Raw genomic sequence first — 21,935 nt, forward strand, 5'->3', positions numbered from 1 at the left:
ATTCTGTTAAATATTATTGAAATAGAAATGAATAGAATTTAGTTTTGGAATGTTGATCAGAAAAAATCAAGTGTCCCATGTGGCTCTCAAAACTTAAGATGGACATTTTTTCATTGACAAAAGGATTAATTGATTTTAAGAGAAATTAATCGATGATGGAAATCATCAATATTTTCAGCCTTAAAACAAAGAGGAGTCATTTATACATTTTCTGAGATTAAACAAGCATGTAATCCCACCACTAATCAGACGTATTTAAGAACTTTAAAGAAATTTGTTTCACTATCGGAAATATTGTATTAATCCCCTGGCAGGAAATTCAGTTTTGTTACAGTTGCTCCTATTTTGGTATAAAGAATATATAAATAGAAATAAGAACTAAAAAATATGTCAAATGTGTCGACAAACTAAAAATAACTATAGCCTCACTAATATTTTTTTAACAATGATATTTAATATAAGAAGAAGTATACAAATATGCAAATTATTTACAATTACACTCATTTACAATATTTTTAGAAAATATAGTCACTATGAGTATATGAAATATGTATATTTACACCTACAAGTGTTTTAATATATTAGGGTATGTTTGATATTTCTACAGAGTATTAGGTGGGTTGTTGCTTATGTAAAATTAATTTAAAAAAAAAATTAAATAAACAATTTCTGACGGGTCATATCCGGATCAAAGGTCGTCACAAAGATCGTCATCTTGGCCCAGTGAAGCTACTTCCGCGTTGTTAGCATATTAGCATGAAGCTAAGTTCTGTCTGAGAAGCAGCTGCATTAATTCTGTCGTTTATTCACACTCACGGCTGTTTCCAACAAAGGCGTTTCTTTCGACAGTAGGAGAAAAGCTTTCGAGTTTGTTGGGGGGCAGAAAGTGTAAGATACAAATGAATGTTTATTGTTTTTATTTGGTTTTATTAGTGAGTGCTGTTAGCTTTATGGGCGGCTAACCAGCTAGCTCCAGGCGACGCATAGTGCCACACAGGGGTTTTAATTGGGGTTTAATCCGGGTTTGATTTGGGTTAAATAAGAGTTAATCAGGTTTGATAAGGACACACTCGGCCAGACGTTGTCTGTGTCATGTGAAGCTGTCCCTCAGCCTAAAGACTCGTTTTTTATTAGTCATCAGATGATTTGTCAAATAGGAAACTAAAACAATTTGTGGTCTGTGGCGTGAAAGCAAAGATGATTTCATTTTTTATTATTACTATGGTCAGAAATTGCGTCAAAATACATAATTGATTCTTACTTATACGGGTTATCAAATTTGATGCGTTAATGATAATACTTTTAAATGTTTAAGGCTTGTCAATCACATTTATTAAAGTAGAAGCCAATTTAATTTGTTTCATACATAAACAGGCTATATTTACCTATTTATACTTTGTTATATATTATACAATTAGAAAACTTAAACCATAGTAGTTGAAGTATAAACCATGAGTCTTAAAATTATGTGATAAATTCATAACAATATGTTGACAAGTAGAAAGAATAAACTGGGACATTTTCAACAGTGATCAGTGAACAGTTTGCTTTCCTGCAGTCAATCTCAAATATTTTATTTAATGAATAATCCCCAATCAAATAATCAAAATAGTAAGTGATTGTTTTCTGGATTTGACCAACATCCAAATGCAAAATTTCACCTAAAGATTGTTGTGTAATCTTTTTTCAAACAGAATGAAGGGCCTTTTCATACAGCATTGAAACTCATTAAAACATAATTTATAACACATACATCTTAAAGGAATTAAATCGGACTATGGGGAAGTGGAATACGATATAGACAATGGAAGAGTTTTGTTTCAATGCAGTGACAATGAAAATAGCCTTCAACAGCAGGTGGAGTTTGCTCAATTGTCATCGCATGACCTGGAACCTTCAGTCACGTGATGACTTTCAGACTCAGTTTTATTCATCTTTCCTACTAAAATTTAGCTGATGAGGTTGAGATTTGTTCTTCTGGCGCATCTGGTTACACAACAACTAGTGAAGGTAACTGCTGTTTTCTCGGCGGAATAAACTTGAGTAGAGTTTGTTTGCTATTTATTTAGGCAACAGAGCAGCCTGAAGTAAAATGTGGAGTAACCATGTAACATTTGCCACTGTAATGACACAGACGGTTATGTGTCAGCCTCAGGCAGCTGAGTCACACTCAGAGAGACTTCATATCAGGAATACGCAGCTGGAAGCGTGGGGTCGGCCGGCTGAAGAGCAGCAGCTCCTACGATGAAGCAGCATAGAAACACCCGCTGTCCCCTCAGTAACAGCTTCACTGTTTATAGCATGTTAGCTTAGCATAGTAGGGCATGCTCTTGGTTTTCACAAATCCTGTAAAATGATTTGATAGTCAGATAGCCCGGGTGTTGCAATGTGAACGCTCTCTGTTTTGACATTCAGTTCGTGTGTTTACCTGCTCTCCTACAGGGCGTCAGGTCTGGTCCAGGGCTGTTGAGCGGTTAATGCACAAAGTAAAGAGGCGGAAAATTGAAGACAGAACAGAAGACGGCCAGAAAAGGTATGGGTTCCCATATCACAGCTGTCTGAACCACAAGTCAACTTCATTATAATTGATTATCGATAACATTTCATTAATTTTGGATTGCGCCAACATTCCTGGCATTCCATCCAGTAGTTGTTGAAATATTTCAGTAGGCTATAGACAAGGTGGTGACAGACCACCATTGCCATCACCAGAGCCTTTCAGCTAGCTAACAAACACAACATTTAAAGATGTAAGACCAACACATGTCTTTTTAACTCATTGATGACTATGGCAGTCTAGGATGCATAATGCCTGAGGGTTTTCGTAATAGTACGAATTGTCAACGTCTACCAAAACCCTAATAGCTAAGCCTGTGTAGCACATAGAAACATGCCATAAAATACATTTAAAAGGTAAGGTTCACAGGTTTTATTTAAACATGCTCCCTTAGCGCTTACAAACCAACACATTTTTCAAAAAATCGGCAAAATTAGATGGTGGAGAAAAAAATAATATAAAATATTTAAAAATAATGTGCTAAATGAGGTTACAATCCTGCTTCCTTTTAGCATGGATAGTAGTGACTGAGTGTAGAGTGGAGAGATAAAGATAGACAGATATAGGAAGGAGGAGATAAATTTATTTTATTATTTAGTTCAATTATCACTGGCATCATAAATCCGACTTCCCAGTACAGCTGGAAAGCAGACTGACTCCCGCTGTCGGAAACCGATCAGCTGGTCCAAACGGCTGTATACCACGGAGATGAAAACGAAACTGAAACTGAACTATCGCCTGGCTGGCTGAATTTGAGTTGGAGCAGCAAAATATAACCTAAATTCATAAATATTGTTAATAAATAGATGCAATGTGTTGAGTGATTTTCTTCAGTAGCCTATAGTAGACCTAGATTCTGCGCTCCGAACGCCACTAACTGTTCTGTAATACACTATCGCGGACACAGCCGGCTAATTTTTTTAATTATTATTTTTTATTTATTTATTTTGTATTTTTGATTGACGTGATTTTCGGCAAACCACACAACTTTTGGGTGGTCACGTGGTCTTAAAAAATCAACAAAACCCACCTCATGTGTATTTGAACCAATGATGGTGCATTCTATGCTGCGCGCACCATGAAAATTAGATAAAGTAGTCTCGCAAAGCCAGACCAAACTACAGCACGTAGTATGGTCTGGAAGCACTCTGTTTAGAGCCGTCTATTCGGGTGGGGAAACCGGGGGAAACTGGACTAGCCTGTTTGTATTTGTTTAAACCAATCACAATCATCTAGGGCGGGGCTAACCCCGGGAAGCAGCAGCGGTGTCCTGCAAAATAGTGCCGTCCGGGACGGGGACTTATTTTGATGGAACGTCTTCACGTCCAGAGACTGTCAGAGAAATGGCTAAACCCGCAAACGCTACACAAAAACTATTAAAGACAAAAGGAATATACATAGTGTGTTGCTTTCTAACCAGCATGTCAAGACACCATACACTTTAGCCCCCGAGGAGCTCACGGGATAACTTAACCGGAGTTAACTAGCCACGTAGTGTTATCTCTGGTAACATTATCATCGGCGGTTGAGAGGACGGCTACGGCGGCCGAGTAGAATTTTTAGCATTCGAGAACTTATGTCACCACCTCCTATCGCTGTAGTCAGAGCCGTAGTCCGTCTGTTTACAGGCAGAACAGGGTTTTGACGTTGTGAGCGCTACACCAACTGCAGCAAGTAGCCGTAAGAGTTGCTAGGTGATAGTGGAAGCCGTTGGAATCTTTCCCCGTCGCTAAAACACCGCTGCTTAGTCCCTCACCAAAGAAAGGGAACGGCGGATCTTAATCTAGCTGGTTATAAGGTCCGGTGCTCAATTCAAACCCCCACGCTTCATTTTCCAGAGTTTATGAGGGTATTTCTGCCCGGGGGTAGTTGTATAATGAAGTTGGACAGCTAGGCTAGGCTGCGTCCCGGACCGCCGCCGCCAATATTATTATCCCGAAGTATCGCCACACTTTATTTCTGTCTACAGTAATGTGACTTCTCACACCCTGTGTGTGTGTGTGTGTGTGTGTGTGTGTGTGTGTGTGTGTGTGTGTGTGTGTGTGTGTGTGTGTGTGTGTGTGTGTGTGTGTGAGAGAGTGAGAGAGAGCGCGCTGCACATAAGCACACGGGTTGACTGTGAGCGAATTGTTTCCGAATTTGAGGGGGATCACAATAGGGGAAAGCCAGCAACCGGAAAAGGAGGGGGCTGAGTCAGGGCTGCGTTGCTTTTCGACGCAAGCGAATAGACGCTGGCGGAAGTGGTCATGCCAGACTAGAGATAAAGTAACAATGCTGCGCTACACAGCATCAGGCAGGAGATACAATGTGGCATCGCGCAGCAGCCGTCATCAATGGGTTAAGCAGATAACATAAACGTTGATCAAAGATGTATCCATATAGTTAGAATTTCATTTCAGTTTATTGTGTTGGAGCTGATCAGTCTGTGTGTCTGTCCACAGCGTCGGAGAAGCACTGGCAGGCATGACCGGAGTGGACGTGCTCTCGGATAGCACCGAGGTGGTGGAGATGGAGGATGTGAATCCCACCCCGTTCCAGGTGGAGAAACATACGTGGGACGGCCTACGGAAGATCATCCACAACAGCCGTAAGAGCACAGGCGTGGTCATCAACAAGGCCCCACATGATTTCCAGTTCATCCAGAAGGACGAGGCCAGTCCGCACTCACACCGCATCTTCTACCTTGGTGAGCTTGGGGTCTTAAATGCTGGAAAAGTTTTGAAATAATTTGTTTTCTAGAATCAAATAAATACAACGCAGGTGCTGACTTGTTGCCTTGCAGATTCAGTGCTTCCTCTTAGTCACTTTAAAAGTAGAATGTCTCTGTGAATAGTCTGTGGATGCAGCTGGTGAGTCAGAGTTGCCAGCCTGCAGCTGTTTTCGAGCTTATTTGATTTCCAAAGAGCCACACTGGATCTAGTTCAGTGTGTGTGCTGCAAAAAAGAAATGCAGAGCTCCATTTTGCTTCGTGGCCTTCTTTCTGCTTTATTCTGCTCCAGCTGAAGTGCACAGAGTTTCTGCAAAATGGTTTCTGTTCTTTTGCTGTCACTTGAGGGAGCTCTAGTGCTTAACTTGGTGTAATTTGGTGAATAGTCTTTTGAAACTTTACCTGCTGGAACTGTACCTGCACTTTAAAGTGATGCTGTTTGACACAGAATAGAAATAACACAATCCCTCTTTTACGAATGAAATGTTAAATTCATAAGAAATAAAACAAACACTGATTCAGGTCAATACATACAGGGAGTTTTCTGCTGCAGCCCAACTTGGTCCAGTACGACCAGTAACGTGTGGTGGCCTATCTAAGCAAACTTTAGATTGATATTGCTGTGAAACTGATGTTTCTAAATTAGTTTATTTACTTTATGACCCTTTTTCACTTTTGCTTTTTTCATGCTACATTCGAGCATTCATCGCTATATAGTGCATTTTCCAGTGTTAAGCTTTGTTTGTGTTGATTTGCTGATTGACAAATATACCTACCCCAGTTCGAGTTAAACATTTTTAAAATGGCTTTTTTGAGCATTCAACAGGGTTCCTACGGGTCCGTAAAGTCCTTCTATCTTTATCTTCCCATTAGTTAATGAGAATAGTTGATAGAGTTGTGTTTAATTCACTGTACTTGAAGCTGTATCAAATTGTCTCAGTAGAACGTGAAACTGGTTTGCTTGACTTGGTATGTGCTTCTTCTGCTTTCCTTGCTCTTACAGGAATGCCCTACGCCAGCAGGGAAAATGCTTTACTCTACTCAGACATTCCCAAGAAGATCCGCAAAGAGGCTCTACTTATTCTGTCATGGAAACAGATGCTGGATCACTTCCAGGTGAGGAGGCTTTTCCGTCCTCTCACTCCACTCTTGGACATTTTAATTTGATTGAAACTATCAGAGCCAGAACCAGATTATTAAAATGTTTCTCCTTTCCCCATTGAGCTTGAAACTACAGCTTTAAATCTCCCCCTTAAAGACAAAATAACCTAGACCACTTAGGCCAAAAGAAAATATAATGAGAGGAAATGGGACTCATCTGTGTGCAAAACTGTTATCATTTTAAGAAGCATAATTTGTTACTGCTGAAGAAACAGATGGTACACAGCTATTCTCTCTTTAATTTAGTATGGTAATTTTTTCTTACCCTTTCTTTGTTTTCCATGCCCTGAACAAAGTCTCTTGCCATTGACCTCGCTCGGCCAGCATTGTGACGTTGTGTGTCCCCCTGTCCCCCCTGACCTCAGGCCAGCCCGCACCACGGGGGCTTCTCGCGAGAGGAGGAGCTGCTGCGAGAGAGGAAACGTCTGGGGGTGTCTGGGATCACCTCCTATGATTACCACCGACCCAGCGGCCTCTTCCTGTTCCAGGCCAACAGCAGTCTATACTACTGCCGTGACGGTGGAAACAACACCTTCATTGTGAGTTAAAGGACAGTTAAATAAGAGTATGACTGCAGCCCAGCACAGAATGACTGGTACAGACCTGCGGCGGTTCATAAGATTCACTTTTCGGGTATCAGACTTATTTTCTTAAAGCCACTACGAGCAACATGGCACGTTGGCGGCCCCTTTGGACAAAAGCGGTAGTATTTTTACGACGCCAGCTGTCGTGAAGCGTGCCGGGCGTGCGAGATTCAAATGATCAGGAAGCAATATAGTGCATGTCCGTGTGTTGAAAGTGTGAGGGCACCGGACTCTTTTCGGCTCCGTGAGAGTGGTTAGTGACACAGCATCAACTAATGCCAGTCAGTGCTACACACACCTGATTGCAATGAGTTGATGCAGTGTCACCTCACGGAGCTGAAATTGTGTATATACGTTGCATGGCAACGCCCTCCCGCCCACCTATCACTCTCCCTTTTAGCTTTTCTTCATTGCATTTTCTTTTTTTTCTTTGATGGTTCATCCCCGTTATCAGTCATTATGACGACAAATAACTGTCTCAAACCAGGCTCCCGCTCCCCTTCCCTCACCTGGAGGGATAGGCTTCTCAAACCGCGTTGCAGCGCCACACTGCGACCAATACGGATATGTGACCATAGAGCCAACACGAGCGAATCGAAAATCGGACTGGGTGTACGACCAGACCAAAAGCAGTAATAAAAACTATATAAAAACGTCTTTCTTTGCACTGATGGTCTCGTTTGCTGTTAAAGGTAATTTATGATTATGAGAGGAAACATGAGGCTGTTTAAAAGATATTTAAATGTTACTCGGAGCTGCTTTAACTATAAAAATGTCCCTCTCAGAAGAACATGTTTTGTTTACAATTAGGACAGCATCAGTCTGATGTTTCCATTATTGCAAATCTGGTCATTATTTTCTAGAATGATGAATACTTTTTTTTTTTAAATAAAATTTCAGCAAATTGTTAAAAATACACTTTAATTTTGGGGGGTGCTCGTGGTGTAGTGGTTAGACCCACTACCTCTCAACCCATACAGGAACACTTTCTTATAGTTATCCTATGGGTTTATCTGAAAATGTATATAATTATATGTAAAATGTGTATTCATATAAAAAAATACTCTACTGTAAATTCTAGGTCAGACTCTTTTTAGAAAATTAAAAGTCTTAACTTATTGTTGCTGATAACACTGATATCATCCATCCTCTCTGTGGGTTTGTGCAGACTTCTCCTATGGAGCCCGTTGAGATTAAGAGCCAGAGTTCAGGCACACGCATGGACCCCAAGGTCTGTCCCGGGGACCCCAATTTTATCGGCTTCATTAACAACAACGACATCTGGGTGACCAGCATATCCACTGGTGAAGAGAAGAGACTCACCTTCTGCCATAAAGGTGAGAATTGAGATGGTCAGACCAGCATAGCCTGGTAACTTTTGCTACAGTTTTTTATTTTTATTTTCCCCTCTGTATTCGATTTTTAGGTATCGATAACCTAAAAGACGACCCCAAGTCTGCTGGTATAGCCACTTTTGTCACACAGGAAGAGTTTGACAGATTCACCGGATACTGGTGGTCACCGGCAGCTCGTGAAGGTGAGCGAGTAATAGGAATATGAATCAACTTAGGAAGTAGGTCACTATAATCATAAAATGTGTAGTTTTGAAAAGAAGTTTCCAAGAATAACAATACTTTTTTCATATTAAAATGTGTTTAACAAAAGATTAAACAGTTATTTGATTGGACCATGCGTAGTAATACCATGAGTTTCCCTTTGTAGTTTCTTTCTACCTTCATCTTTGACTGCTTTCACTGTGCTTTCTCTTTGTAGAATCCGATGGCGGTAAGACTCTTCAGATCCTGTACGAAGAGGTGGACGAGTCTGAGGTTGAGATCATTCATGTTCCATCCCCGGCTTTGGAGGAGCGTAAGACGGATGTCTACCGATACCCACGTGCAGGTATATACACGCACGCACCCACGTATGTACATACACTCGTACATGAACAGCTCCTGGTCTTAGATGTGTGTTGTATGTCAAAAATAACTTTGCTGCAAGGTTATTTAAAGGTGCCCTGTAGAGTTTTCTTTTAATCACACAAAAGTTATGATTACATTCAATGTTACTCAAAATGTTGAATGCATTTTTTCTCCTATTACATAAGCAAAACCGAATCTTTTTACCTGAATTTTTAGCCTCCGTGTTTAGAAGACTAGTGCAGTGCCCGTAGGAAGCAGTAGCTTATGCATGCTTAAATTTAACCCGTCTATCAAAGTGAGACACAAACAGATGTAGCCTACACATAGGCAGTGTCACACACTCATTGAAATGGCTGTCACATCGCTCGTCAATGTGACTTATGTTCTTTCTTTACTATTTGTTGCGCCATATATTCCTCTATTCTTTATGGGCAAAGCAGGTGAATTTTTTTTTTAATTGGTAATTGCAGCTTGAAGGCAGCAGCATTTATCTTTGAAAACAAAATGAAGGGCATTTTTGCATCTTACATAGTCTTTAGCTCGTTTAGGTGTTAGTTTCTAACACTTTTAAAACATTCTGTGTAAGCGTTCATGTTTAAATTCACCGGTAGCAGAGCTATCCTAGACCGTGCTAGTTTAAATGGAAAACGCTATTGACACGCTAACTGAAATTAGCGTCACTCTCGCGGAAGTGTTTAACTATACATTAACTCTATAACAGTGAAAATAGCGTAACGTGCGATCTTAAAAGGCCTACTTCACCAGTGGGAATATGAAGGTGTATTGAACTCTTGAGATCCTATGTAGTATAAATGTGCAAACATTCTAGAAATTGGTTCATACAGTTTGCCCAGTTGTGACATCACATTAACGCTAAAGCGGAGAGGTTTGAAGAGTTGGTGATGTCTTTGGAAAGGTTTAGGAACGTTTTGTTTGGAAAGTTGGGTGCATTGAATGAGGAAGTAACACCAGGCTGTGTCGGTCTGCTGTGTGTGTCCTGCTCGTAAATTCATGCTTTGGTCGCAGCGGCCAATCAAATCAGAGGGAGGCGGGGTTTAGCCGGAGACTACTTCATGCCCGTCGTTACTGTGGCCTTCAGTGCGCGCATGTATTCGCCGCTAGCATGATATTAATATGATACCTTCTACATATTTGGTCCAAAAAACTTCGAAATGAAGGATGCACACCTTTGTGCCGTGCACAAGCAATATCCGGAAGCTCAGGCCGATCTGACTAAAACTCAGAGATATGCGAGCCACATGAACACACACACACACACACACACACACACACACACACACACACACACAGACATTTCTTGCTTTATAGATAGATAATAGTCCTTTCTTCCAAGCCATTGCTGGTGTATTGGCTCATTAGCCACAGACGCACCACTAGGGGTTGAGAACTCCGCAGGGACCCTTTTTAACACTATGTTTGTTGTGTAGCTCAGTCAGCACAATTTGATACCTAATATAAGGTGTTTTTCTCACATTGTTTATCCAGACATTGATTTTGTTCATACACAGGCAGCAAGAATCCCGAAATAACTCTTAAAATAGCAGAAATCAGGACGGACAATCTCGGCAAAGTGAGTACAAGATTCAGTGCGACAACCTGTTTGTTGACAACAAAGTTCTTCAGAGAGATTTTCAAAACGTGGGCTTGGTATGGTTCCTCCCTCAGATTGTCAGCACACAGGAAAAGGTGTTACCCGCTCCCTTCACCAGCTTGTTTCCCACTGCCGAATATATCACCAGAGTCGGATGGACCAAAGATGGACAATAGTAAGTTGTTGTTTTTTTCCCCCTCTAAAAGGTAGAAAAAACACAACAGTCTGTGATTTTAAAAGCACCACCCACATCCTCTCAACGAAGTTTGCTCCAGAAGCTTCAAAACCTACAATGAGTAACAGTGCTCGCGCTCACATCAGTCACAACTCTTCCTCTCTCTCTTTCTGTGTGTCAGTGCGTGGGTGGTCATGATGGACCGACGGCAGCAGCATCTTCAGCTGGTCCTGCTGCCTCCGACACTCTTCATCCCCGCTGATCAGGACGAGGCCAGCAGGCAGAAGAGCCTGGAGGCGCTCGGAGACACGGTTCAGCCGTTCATCGTCTACCAGGAGACCTGCGACGTTTGGATCAATGTGAGGCTCCTCTGCTCTGTTCACAGTGAAGCCTGGAGGGTTTTTTCCCCCTCATGTTTGTCTAGTGATGTAACATTTAGTTAGTGATTTGTTATGAATCTTATTCCTATCAGGGTACACACAGGTCCTTGGAATACCTTAAAATTTGGGAATTTAAGAAAAATGTAAGAAAATTAATTAAATATCATCTTCAATTATTATTTTTATTTATTTTTATTATTATTAACTTACCTGTAACATTAGTAAATAGGCTTTGATGCGCTGTCAGGATGTGTGTCTCTGGCCGTCCTTGTTTCATGCCACCAGCCTCAAGAAAGGGTGACGGTTGTGAAGCATGAGTGATTTTAAACCAGTGTCGGTAACCTTCTGTAGAACCACTATTTTTCATTATAACAGACCTGTTAAAATAGAACTATTAAATTACTACTATTTAGTAGATAATTAACTTTGATTATTTTCTTAAACTATGCCATGTTGGGTCGTTGAATTCGAGGGAATTGGGCCTGAAGGGTCAGCGGCAACCCACTTGGGTGAAAAAAAACCACTTCCTGATCTTCTGTTTTTCTTTCAGGTCCATGACATCTTCCATCCGTTTCCCCAAACTAGCGATGATGAGATCACCTTCATAACAGTTAATGAATCAAAAACAGGTTTCTGCCACCTGTATAAGATCACGTCTGTGTTACAGCGGGGCAACTTCAACTGGGCCAATGGCTACACACACTCTGAAGGTAATAGAAATAATATTAATAATAATCCACAAGTTTGTGTATCAGACAAAATATCCTCACATAAGTTATCTTTACTACTATTACTTTGATTTTAAAGTGTAACTGCACCCTTTTACTTGTTTTTTGAGATAGAAGCTGAATTAAATCACTATGTTGTTAAGGAACACTTATATGCTGGTGTTGATATTGAAAAAAATTGCAATATGTTAAATATCGGCAATTTAAGAAATGTTTTGTATTGTAAATCATTTTAGAACTTTACTAAGATTTGAAAAAAACTTTTTCCTTTGGGTTCGAAAAATGACGTACATGTTGACTTAATGTACGTCATCACGTCGCCGCAAAGCCGGTCACGCTCTTCACAGGTCCATGGCTGATCCATGAGCTACTACTGTTATACTGTCCCTCCAAGGATGTTATTTCGGGGGTTAACACACTTCACTTCTATCGGCAGTGTCTGCATTATCTCACACTGTATAACACACACACACACACACACACACACACACACACACACACACACGGACGGACCCGGACTTGTTCATTACTTCACTTGATTGACACACGCTACCGCTCGCTCGCTCTCCTCGCTCACACACAGACACACACAGACTGCCGCTAGCTCACTTGCGCTACTCGGTCTCACTACGATAGAAACACCCGCCAACAATTTAGAATAAGAAAGTCCTCCACCTCAGACGACCCATCTGTGGCATATGAGCTCACTGTGTAGCGATAGTGCCGTTAGACTTTGTGTCACTCGATATTTCAATGAAGTCATGTCATTCAGATCTTCCTGAGTGACAGCTAGCAGCTAGCCCCCTCCTTCACTGACACCGCGCGCCCCCCTCCCTCCCGAAAGTCGGCCGGCTGATGTCGGAATGTTTAAAAACAATGGTTCTCAAACAGAATTCAGAATCCATGGTCTGAAAGCATTTTTCAAAATCGTGCAGTAGCTCAAACAGGGGGTGCAGTTACCCTTTAATAAGAAGATGGATTTATTCATATTCAATCTTCTGCAGATTAACTGATGTACCAACAAATTCATTCAACCCGTTTTGAGGAAAATGGAACAATTTAACTAATTTCTAATAAAAAATTTCATAATGATTTTGTTCATACATAATGCTCATGTTTACCAGTTTAGTTTCAGTTCTGTCCAGTTTTTTGTTATTTAAGCTTGTTTTCCTCCTAAACTCATTGACTAATTGTAATACTACCGAGGGTCCTTGATAGCCTGGAATCCAGACCTGCTGCTACGTGCTGGCAAATTAAATTTGCTGTGCCTGTTGGCCTGGACACTCTCCATTGAAGCTCATTAAATATGTCAAGAAATCCTGAGCTACCAATCAAATCGTCCTTTCTGATATGGGCTGGCCAGAGCCTTATGTATGGGGCTCTGGGGCGGACGTAACCGGATGACGACAGGGCTGTGCATGCCCCGTCAAAGCCGTTATAGTAAACAAAGATGGATGCGGATACGTTGTTTGATTTTGAGACGGCTTCGGCCTCGACACTTAACGATTTGGAGGATGGCACTTAAATATTTCATTAGCAAGTAAGAGGAATGTTCTGTTTTGCCGATCGACCACGGCAAAAGTTTAATTTAACAGTTAACCCTGCTGTTTGCTAAACGAACGGGACTAAATACTTCAAATTGTTCATTGCTCTGATTGTTTGTAGTGCTATCCAATTGTGTGCAGTAGTATTTGAAATGCATGCGTAGGTGCCACCCCTTCAGTTGGGAAGGTCTATTGATCGTGGCCAGACCCTCTATCGTTCTAGATATGGGTCTCAATTTCCAAGCTAGGTCCTTGAGGGACTTCAGGCAAATATATTTGTAAAACTGGTATGCCAAAGGAAACATGGTTGAATAAGTTTTAAGTAATTTATTGTTCCCTGTGTTGTCACACAGGTCAATTGATCTACTTATCTCTCCTCCTTTCCCAACAGATGATTTTAAGTGTCCAGTCAAAGAGGAGTTGACAATAACCAGCGGGGAGTGGGAGGTGCTGGCCAATCACGGTGCCAAGGTAAATCCCTGCCTACACATCTGTCCAAGGTTCAAATGAGTGCATTATAAGGTCTTAATCATTTGGAAAATGCACAAAAACAACAAGCTAGCCTGAAAACTGAACTGTGCAAGTGTATATACAATTATGTATGTGTTTATTAGACCTTAGTTCTAAACTATATGTATATGATGAATGAATATCACTGTAAAGTAAACATAACAATAACTTATTCCAATTTAAAATGATGAAAATACAGAATATTAAACCCTTTATTTAGGTTCCGTATATCTATTTTCCAGGCTTTTTCATGATAAAGAGAAATAGTAAATTTAAAAAATGTGTACAAAAATAAAAGCACTATTTAACAAATGCATATGGATAAGAACAATCTAAGAAAGGGATAAATACACTCACACATTTTTCTTGCAACTTTTGCAGCGCTCGTCCAGTCCTCAGATTTGGGTTGACGAGGCAACAAAGCTGGTTTACTTCCAGGGAACCAAAGACTCTCCTCTGGAGCATCACCTTTACGTTGTAAACTACGAGTCCCCGGCGGAAATCGTCCGACTCACAAAATCTGGCTTCTCCCACAGCTGCTCTGTCAGCCAGGTACCCCAATGTTTACACACTTCTGTTTGTCTGTCTGTCCCTCAATTTCTCGCCAACAGTCTACTTTACAGTAGTATCTGATCTACTTAACACTTTGCTGGTGTGTTGCTGAGGACCCAAAAGAATGCAGTGCCAAGTGTGAAGTTAAACCTAAAACTGGTCAAGCTGGCAGGATTTTAATGCCTGTCCATCCATGCTGTTACTAAACTTGGTGCAGGCAAAAGGGACAAGAATGAACCACTACTGTGAAAGTGCTAATTCAGTTCCTGCATCAAGGTGTCAGTTGTTTTCCTCCACAGGATGCTGTTTGACCCTATAATATATGCTCTTCCATACAGACCTTTGACATGTTCATCAGCCATTACAGCAGCCTGACCACAGCGCCCTGTGTGCACGTCTACAAGCTGAACGGCTCGGACAGCGACCCGTTACACAAAGAGCCTCAGTTCTGGGCGAGCATGATGGAGTCTTCGGGTACTGGAAGCAAAACTGCCCAAAATAGTTTGTGTAAATGACTTAAGTTTCTGTTGAAAAGTAGATTCTGATATATATTATATATATATTTTTTTTTCAGCTTTCCCTTTAGAATCCACTCCTGCGGAGATCTTCAGCTTCACAGGGAAGTCGGGCTTTGAGCTTTATGGCATGTTGTACAAACCGATCGACCTGGTCCCCGGCAGGAAGCATCCCACTGTCGTGTTCGTTTACGGAGGCCCGCAGGTCTGATTTTCTCCTCTGTCATCTTTGATTAATGTCATGTGGACTTAGAAACTCTTCGATAATGACCGATTCTTTTTTTGTGAACTTTTGTCAACTGAATGCATCCCAGCAGTATGTGATAAGTAGGAAATATCATTTGTTGTAAGACCTTTGGCGTTTGGTCTGCGTTGAACACCTTTATTAGCAATCAGTTCAAAGTTTTGTATCATCCTCCTTAAATTTTGACTACATGACATTGATTGTGAACATCTTTTTCCTCCTTCCAGGTCCAGTTGGTAAATAACTCCTATAAAGGAGTGAAGTACCTGCGGCTGAGCACGCTGGCGGCTCTCGGTTACGTGGTGTTGGTCATTGATGGGCGGGGTTCCTGTCAGCGGGGACTCAAGTTTGAAGGAGCTGTGAAGGACAAAATGGTAGTTATCACATACATTTTCGGTCTGTAGAAGTAGCTACGAGGTCCAGTGCAAAGAATTATATTTTTATATCGTTTTTTTCAGGCTTTTATTTGTCATATGCACAGCAATTACAGCAGCAGTTATTGGTAATGACATTTTTAAGCCTCAGGCTCCTCTCAACAATGCAATAGGAGAAAAAATAACTGTCGTGAAATAGGATACTGTACCATGTAATAGAATAATGTTAAATATAATAAAAATATTTATACGCTATGTGCACAGAAGTAAATTATGACTTGTGATTGGTTAACATTATAAATGTGTATTTAATGCCTTTGTCCAGGTTCACTCAACCAGGAACAACAGCTGGCATAATAAAAGGGGCCACTAGAATTAACACAAACTGTGTCACCACAGTAAAACTTACTGAAGACAAAAGGGGATTAGATTTTGTCAAGTTGTTTCACTTTGTAAACTTAGTAAATTGAGTTCCTACATTTCATTGCGGGTGATGGTGCTTGGTGAGTTACCTCTCTGCTCTCCTCCAATCAGGGTCAGGTGGAGATTGACGACCAGGTGGAGGGTTTGAACTACGTAGCTGAAAAGTACAAATGTGTGGACCTGAGTCGTGTTGCCATCCATGGCTGGTCGTACGGCGGCTTCCTCTCCCTGATGGGCCTCATCCACAAACCGAACGTCTTCAAGGTAAAAAATTAATAAAATTACATTTATTCTGTGACTATGCAAAACATGAGCCATGTAATAATTCCTTGAGTTGCCATCCCACCAGAATTATAAATTGCCTTATTTTATATGGTCTCAGGAACTGGTTGCTATCCATTACAGTTTATTTAGTATTTCTCTCAAATGGCTTCATAAATCTGGTGAATGAACCAATACAACTCTGTTAAAAGCTTCTGTTTGACTCACTGTTTATTTTTCTTCTCAGGTTGCCATTGCAGGAGCTCCGGTGACGTTGTGGATGGCCTACGACACCGGCTACACCGAGCGATATTTGGACACGCCTGAGAAAAACCAAAAGGGATACGAGGCTTGTTCCGTCGCCCTGCATGTCGACAAACTCCCCAACGAGTGAGAGCTTTCATTTAATGCTTTCGATTTAATGCAGTTCATTTACTATGACCATCAATCGCCAACCTGTAACTTGATCTTAATAAGCTGGTATTTACAGTTCATTTCAAAAGGTAGTTGTTATGATGTTGTTTTATAGGTTAGAAGTTGTTTAGATTCTGCTGTCCAGTTAGCTGTAGTAATGTTATGTTTATAAGTGAACTTGAGTAGAGGAACTAAGAACTGTATCTTTGCTAAATGCAGGCCCAACAGGCTGCTGATCCTTCATGGGTTTCTAGATGAGAACGTGCACTTTTTCCACACCAACTTCCTGGTGTCTCAACTCATTCGGGCAGGGAAGCCGTACAACCTGCAGGTGGGTGGACACTCGTATAGTTTGCATGCTGTAATGCATGTGAATTGGTTGGGTCTGTAAAAGCTTTTCTTCATGTATTCCGACCCTATGTAAATGCAAAGAATGAGTGAATGAGACAAATGGGAAAGAAAATAAATTGTATCTGAAAATGTTCTGCTATTCAAAAAAAGTTAATAAATAAACCTGAAGATTTCTGTTGTCTATAAACAAACTGATAATTGATTCTCTTCACATTTAGCATCATATCTTCAATCAATTAAAACTTTGTTCAGATTGTAATTTTAAGTATGCACAGAATAAACTAATAATCCAGTTGATCCCACTATAATTAATTGTTTCTGTTTTTCTAGGTTTATCCCAATGAGCGACACAGCATCCGATGTCCAGAGTCTGGAGAACATTACGAGATTACGCTGCTGCACTTCCTCCAGCAAAATCTCTGAGGAACCTTTTTACACACTGACCTTCACATCCTCGCCTCCTTCCTTCCTTTTCCTCCATTTATTTAAAAATGCAACACTTTCTCTTCTGCTAGATTTTATGTTAAATTCAAGCTATGCCAAACCTCATCTCACCTCAACAATTATTCCTCAGTGTCAGAGGTGCGGAAGCATTTTAGCAACAACAAATCATGAGAAGATTAATATTTAGATTTTAGTTTATCACCATAAATGAGACCATCACTGAGCCAAGCTTGTAGTCTGTGCACTGTATTTTACAGTGGAGAGGAATCTGCTCGACTGCTTTAAGCCCCAAAACCTGCAGAGGGTGTCGTTGGCCTAGAGCAAACGGAGCTGAAGCTTTCTGAGGCTGTGATGGCCACAATGTGACAGTGCTGACATTGATGTTTAAAATGCTGCTAGTTGCACCATTAACACAACAATATTAGCAGTGCAAAAAATACAGATATGGACCTGTCATGCCCAGGAGATTTCTCTATTTGTGTTTGTGATATTCCTTTTTTTCCTTTTTTTATTGAACACTTCTTTGCTTTTCTGAGATCCAACTGATTAAGTTGTCATTATTATGTCTCTGTGAATAAACACTGGAGTGAAATTAGTGAACGTAAAGCTCTTTAAGAGCAATCAAGCGAGCTCTTAAACCCCTTTTTTGTTGTATATTCTTTATTTTCTCTGAACGTGTGCTCATAGATTACTTTTTATTTGCTGTGCAACACTTTGGCAGATCTGCAAGACAAAAAGAAACTGGTCTAATTTTTATTGTGTTTTGAACAAATATTTTTACGGATTCTTATGCATTCATAAATGGTGGAAATATGTAGCGACCCGATGCTGTTTCACTCGCTTGCTTGATCTTTTTGTGGGGCTTCTACTTTTGCTTCTGCTGCTGCTGAGGACTTTTGCACGAATTACATATTTGCATTGGTGCCAACAAAACCTGACCAATTGGATGATGTAACGGTTGGCAGTCTGCGGTGCCTTCAAGAGTTTAAGAGCGCCTGCTCATACAGTATATATCAGGGAATCTGTTTGAGGGACCTACGACAATTAAATGCCTTGTGTAGTGTGTCTGATCTGTAAGGTTAAGCTCTCCTGACCTCGACATGTACTCTCAGATGTTGAAGAAATAAACTGAAGTGAACAATCTTTTCATAGTCTTGTTACCAAATGAATTGTGTCTTTTTAAGTTTGTGATTTTATTCTCTTGCATTTGGATTAACACTTTATTTTTATATATGTTTATTATAATTAAGTTGAAAGGAGGTGAATCCATTTAGTCAATCCTACATTTTCCTCAAGTGCTTTAGAAATCTACTACATACACAAACACTATTTTGTACAGTTGATACTTTACTTAATAAAAATAAAGTTAAAGGGTAAGGCAGCTGAAATCATTTGTAAATCTGAATATAATGCACAAATGACGGAACTGTTTCAAATGTATCAACAAAATCGAAGAGATTCCCTTTCCCCAGCAGGGAGCAGCAGAGTCGCACAAATCTTTTTTTTAAAGATTTTTTTTGGCATTTTTATGCTTTATTGATAGTGTAGAGACAGAGTTGAAATGGGGCAGGGAGGGGAGTGACATGCAGAGAACGACCGCGGGCTGGAATCGAAACCCTCGGCCCCCCCATAATAGTTACCGTACTTATCTTTATGGGGAGAAATTCGATTGCAACCTGATTGAGTTTAAAACCTTTTTATCCATTAATATTGATTTTGAAAGAAAGTAAAGAAAGAAATTGATTCATAAGAACATAAACCTGAGCTTTCTTCTACATACAGCACAGACACAAATGCTCATTAAGGGTATACTGATGACATATTTCAGTTACTGTTTTCAGGTATTTAAAAGTTTGAGGTTAACTTCGGACTCTATAGGGAGTCATAAATTAAAATCGGTCTGTATGAAATCTTAGTGCACAAATAATGTTTTTAACAAAGAACCCAGACAAGCTTAATTGTCTGTGAGACACTTTGCATTAAAAGGACAACTGTTTCTTTCTTTATGGTTGTTATTTCATCATTGGTGATCTTTGTGTTTGCATGGTGTGAACTGTTTACCCTTGAAGCAACAACAGAGAGCCAGAACTTATTAAAATTTTCAAAACTTTATTTTTATCCACTTCATGTAAAAGTTTAAAGTGTATAAATGTTGAAGCAATACACTGTCTGTACATTATAAATGTATATAAAAAAACATACAATATTACAAAATGAGGCCCTTATAAAGGGAATAAATTGTCAATATGACAGAAAATGTCTCCGTATGGCATAGCATAGAAATATCTAATGACCATCAGATGACCATTGAATGTGCAGTTTTTGGAATAAGCAATGGGATGCTTTCAGTCCGTCTAAGTAGGTTGATATTCAAGTTCAAATCAGGTTTTCTCTGCTGCTGATGACTGATCTCCGTATTGCTTTATCGTGGTGAGGGCGATTTTAGGGAACCTGCAGAAACCAGAACACAGAAAAACATTGATCAGACGATGATTCACAGACACTCATTTGGGAAGAGATTTGACTTAGCAAATTCAGTTCATTACACCTGAATGTTTGGTTTAATATGAGGCAATTGCTCTTTTTTTATAGCTTTCTGTGTCCTAAGAACACTCAGTACAGTAGGTGTGTTTTGTCTCTGATCTTTGGACTGTATGTGAGCTCTTTTGCCAGCGAGCCAAGTGTTACGAATGCAGGTGCAAAGGTCATGTCACTTTTGGATGCATCAGTAGCTCATGTGTCGTTGGACTCTATGGACTGTGAAATGATTTAACTGAATTCAATGTCATCTGTAGAAGTGTACTCTCTCACTTGAGGTATAAGAAGTAAACTACCAGACTTTTTCTTAAAATGTGTTGTTTTCTTACCTGATGTGTCTATTTTCTGCTCGGCCTTGCCCCTCAGTGATCTCTCTTCATCTCTCCGTCTGTGGGATTTCACTCTCTTATGCGTGACCTGATGGATAAGAGAGCAAGGGGTCAACAAACTGAAAATGGTATCACCAATAGTTTTTAAAATCTTCTGAATCACATAAGGCTTGCTACATGTCGTCGTGTGGCTCACCTTGCTCTGAAGCGCTTGCAGGTGCAAACTCTGCTTCTCCAGTTTGTCTTGCTGCTGCTCCAGTTTCTCCACCAGCTGGTCGATGCGTCTGTTCTGTGCTGCCACCAATCTCTGAAAACAACAATGAAAACAAAAACAAATGGTCAGAATCACAGTAGCAATGTGTCATCACATATACACCTTTGTTTCAGACATAACGCCCCACTCTCTCTCTCTCTCTCTTTAGGATGGAGGTATTAAGATGGGAAACTACTGACTGTATTTTCTGTAATTTGTTTTCAGAAAATCTTTAATGTGTTGTGAAACATTTGATTGATTTGTCTTCAGACCAGCTGCTGATGTGTATAATTAATCTCCGGATGTGTACATTGACTTGAAGAGTAACCAGTAAACTGAAATTACATGAATATTTGTCTCTCACCTGGATAAATGGGACTGCTGTGTCCTCACTCTTGTTGTTATCCAGCTTGGGCTCTTTGAACACCTCAACCATCTTCTCCTCCAGTCTGTCCATCTTGGAGTGGACATCTTGACTCTGCTTCTGCAGCTCCTCCACCTTCACCATCACCTCCTGGGCCAGCTCCACTGTCACCCTCTCCCTCTCCTCCAGCGCTTTGCTTTGGGCCTCCAGGGCTTCGTCTTGCTCCTGCTGCTTCTTCCCCAGTTCGGCCACCGAGCCGTTGAAGGCTTTCAGTTTGGCGTTGAGGTCCCTCATCTGGACTTTGCTCTTGTCCACGGTCTCCTTCAGACCCTGGCCCAGCTGCAAGAGGCCGTGGGCCAACACGTTCACGTCGTCCCAGGAGGCGTGCTTGCCCTGTGGGGCTCTTCTGTCCATGGGGAAACCGACCGCTGCGTGCACCAAGATGGTCAGCAGGAGGACGATAAGCTGTGGCATATTCATCTTTGTGTGTGTCAGCTGTGAGTCGTTTTCAGTAGGATGATGTGTGTCTGTCTCTCTCTGTTGTCTGTTGTCTGCTGCTAAATGGCTTTGTGAGTCATTTATAGCTCTGGGCTGCAGCAGAGGGCTCCTCTGATTGGTTCTTGAAGCTTGGAGGTGGGGAGGAATGGGATGGGAGGGGGGGTCACCCTCTGGATGAGCTGGACTATGATGCAATGGAAGGTCTGAATTTCTGATTAAACGCTCACAGAAACAGTGCAATTGGTTCTGTTTTTTCTTTGAGGCTTAATCTGTTTAACCATACTATTGTAAAGAGCCTTTTTCTTAGTGATACAGTTTGTAATTTTTGCTCTTCAAATACTCCGATATATTTTGTAGGGCTGCTATTAATTCATCTTGTGATTATTTTGTCAGTTAATTTTGGGTATAGAATCAGAAAATGTGAAGATAATTCTTCATAATATCCTAGAGCCTCAGCTGACATCATTAATCTCTTGTTTTGTTTGTCCAATTCCT

The 21,935-nt window shown here is 40.7% G+C and overlaps 2 protein-coding genes across 3 annotated transcripts; one reads left to right on the plus strand and one right to left on the minus strand.

The window, feature by feature from the left end:
- Positions 1 to 745: 745 nt before the first annotated feature.
- LOC307254186 (dipeptidyl peptidase 9-like) lies at positions 746 to 18,595 on the plus strand. Of its 2 annotated transcripts, XM_080032463.1 has the most exons (21): positions 752 to 888; positions 2,443 to 2,533; positions 4,999 to 5,243; positions 6,268 to 6,380; positions 6,791 to 6,964; positions 8,178 to 8,346; positions 8,436 to 8,546; positions 8,783 to 8,911; positions 10,461 to 10,522; positions 10,618 to 10,718; positions 10,900 to 11,077; positions 11,649 to 11,808; positions 13,762 to 13,841; positions 14,262 to 14,432; positions 14,771 to 14,906; positions 15,007 to 15,152; positions 15,419 to 15,565; positions 16,100 to 16,252; positions 16,497 to 16,639; positions 16,883 to 16,994; positions 17,345 to 18,595. In XM_080032463.1, the coding sequence occupies exons 2-21, from the start codon at positions 2,478 to 2,480 to the stop codon at positions 17,435 to 17,437; spliced, it is 2,679 nt and encodes an 892-aa protein (XP_079888589.1). In that variant the 5' UTR covers positions 752 to 888; positions 2,443 to 2,477; the 3' UTR covers positions 17,438 to 18,595. The 2 variants fall into 2 exon arrangements, with proteins under 2 accessions (XP_079888590.1, XP_079888589.1); XM_080032464.1 differs by lacking the exon at positions 2,443 to 2,533 and having other exon boundaries at positions 746 to 888.
- A 1,100-nt stretch (positions 18,596 to 19,695) lies between these two features.
- On the minus strand, positions 19,696 to 21,422 carry LOC307254117 (angiopoietin-related protein 3-like; the record flags this gene model as incomplete). The annotated part of the gene is made up of 4 exons (XM_080032365.1): positions 19,696 to 19,909; positions 20,326 to 20,413; positions 20,522 to 20,632; positions 20,943 to 21,422. The coding sequence occupies 4 exons, from the start codon at positions 21,420 to 21,422 to the stop codon at positions 19,881 to 19,883; spliced, it is 708 nt and encodes a 235-aa protein (XP_079888491.1). The 3' UTR covers positions 19,696 to 19,880.
- Between the last annotated feature and the right edge of the window lie 513 nt (positions 21,423 to 21,935).

Source organism: Ammodytes marinus, assembly GCF_949987685.1.
Source record: "Ammodytes marinus genome assembly, chromosome: 8".
NCBI lineage: Eukaryota > Metazoa > Chordata > Actinopteri > Uranoscopiformes > Ammodytidae > Ammodytes > Ammodytes marinus.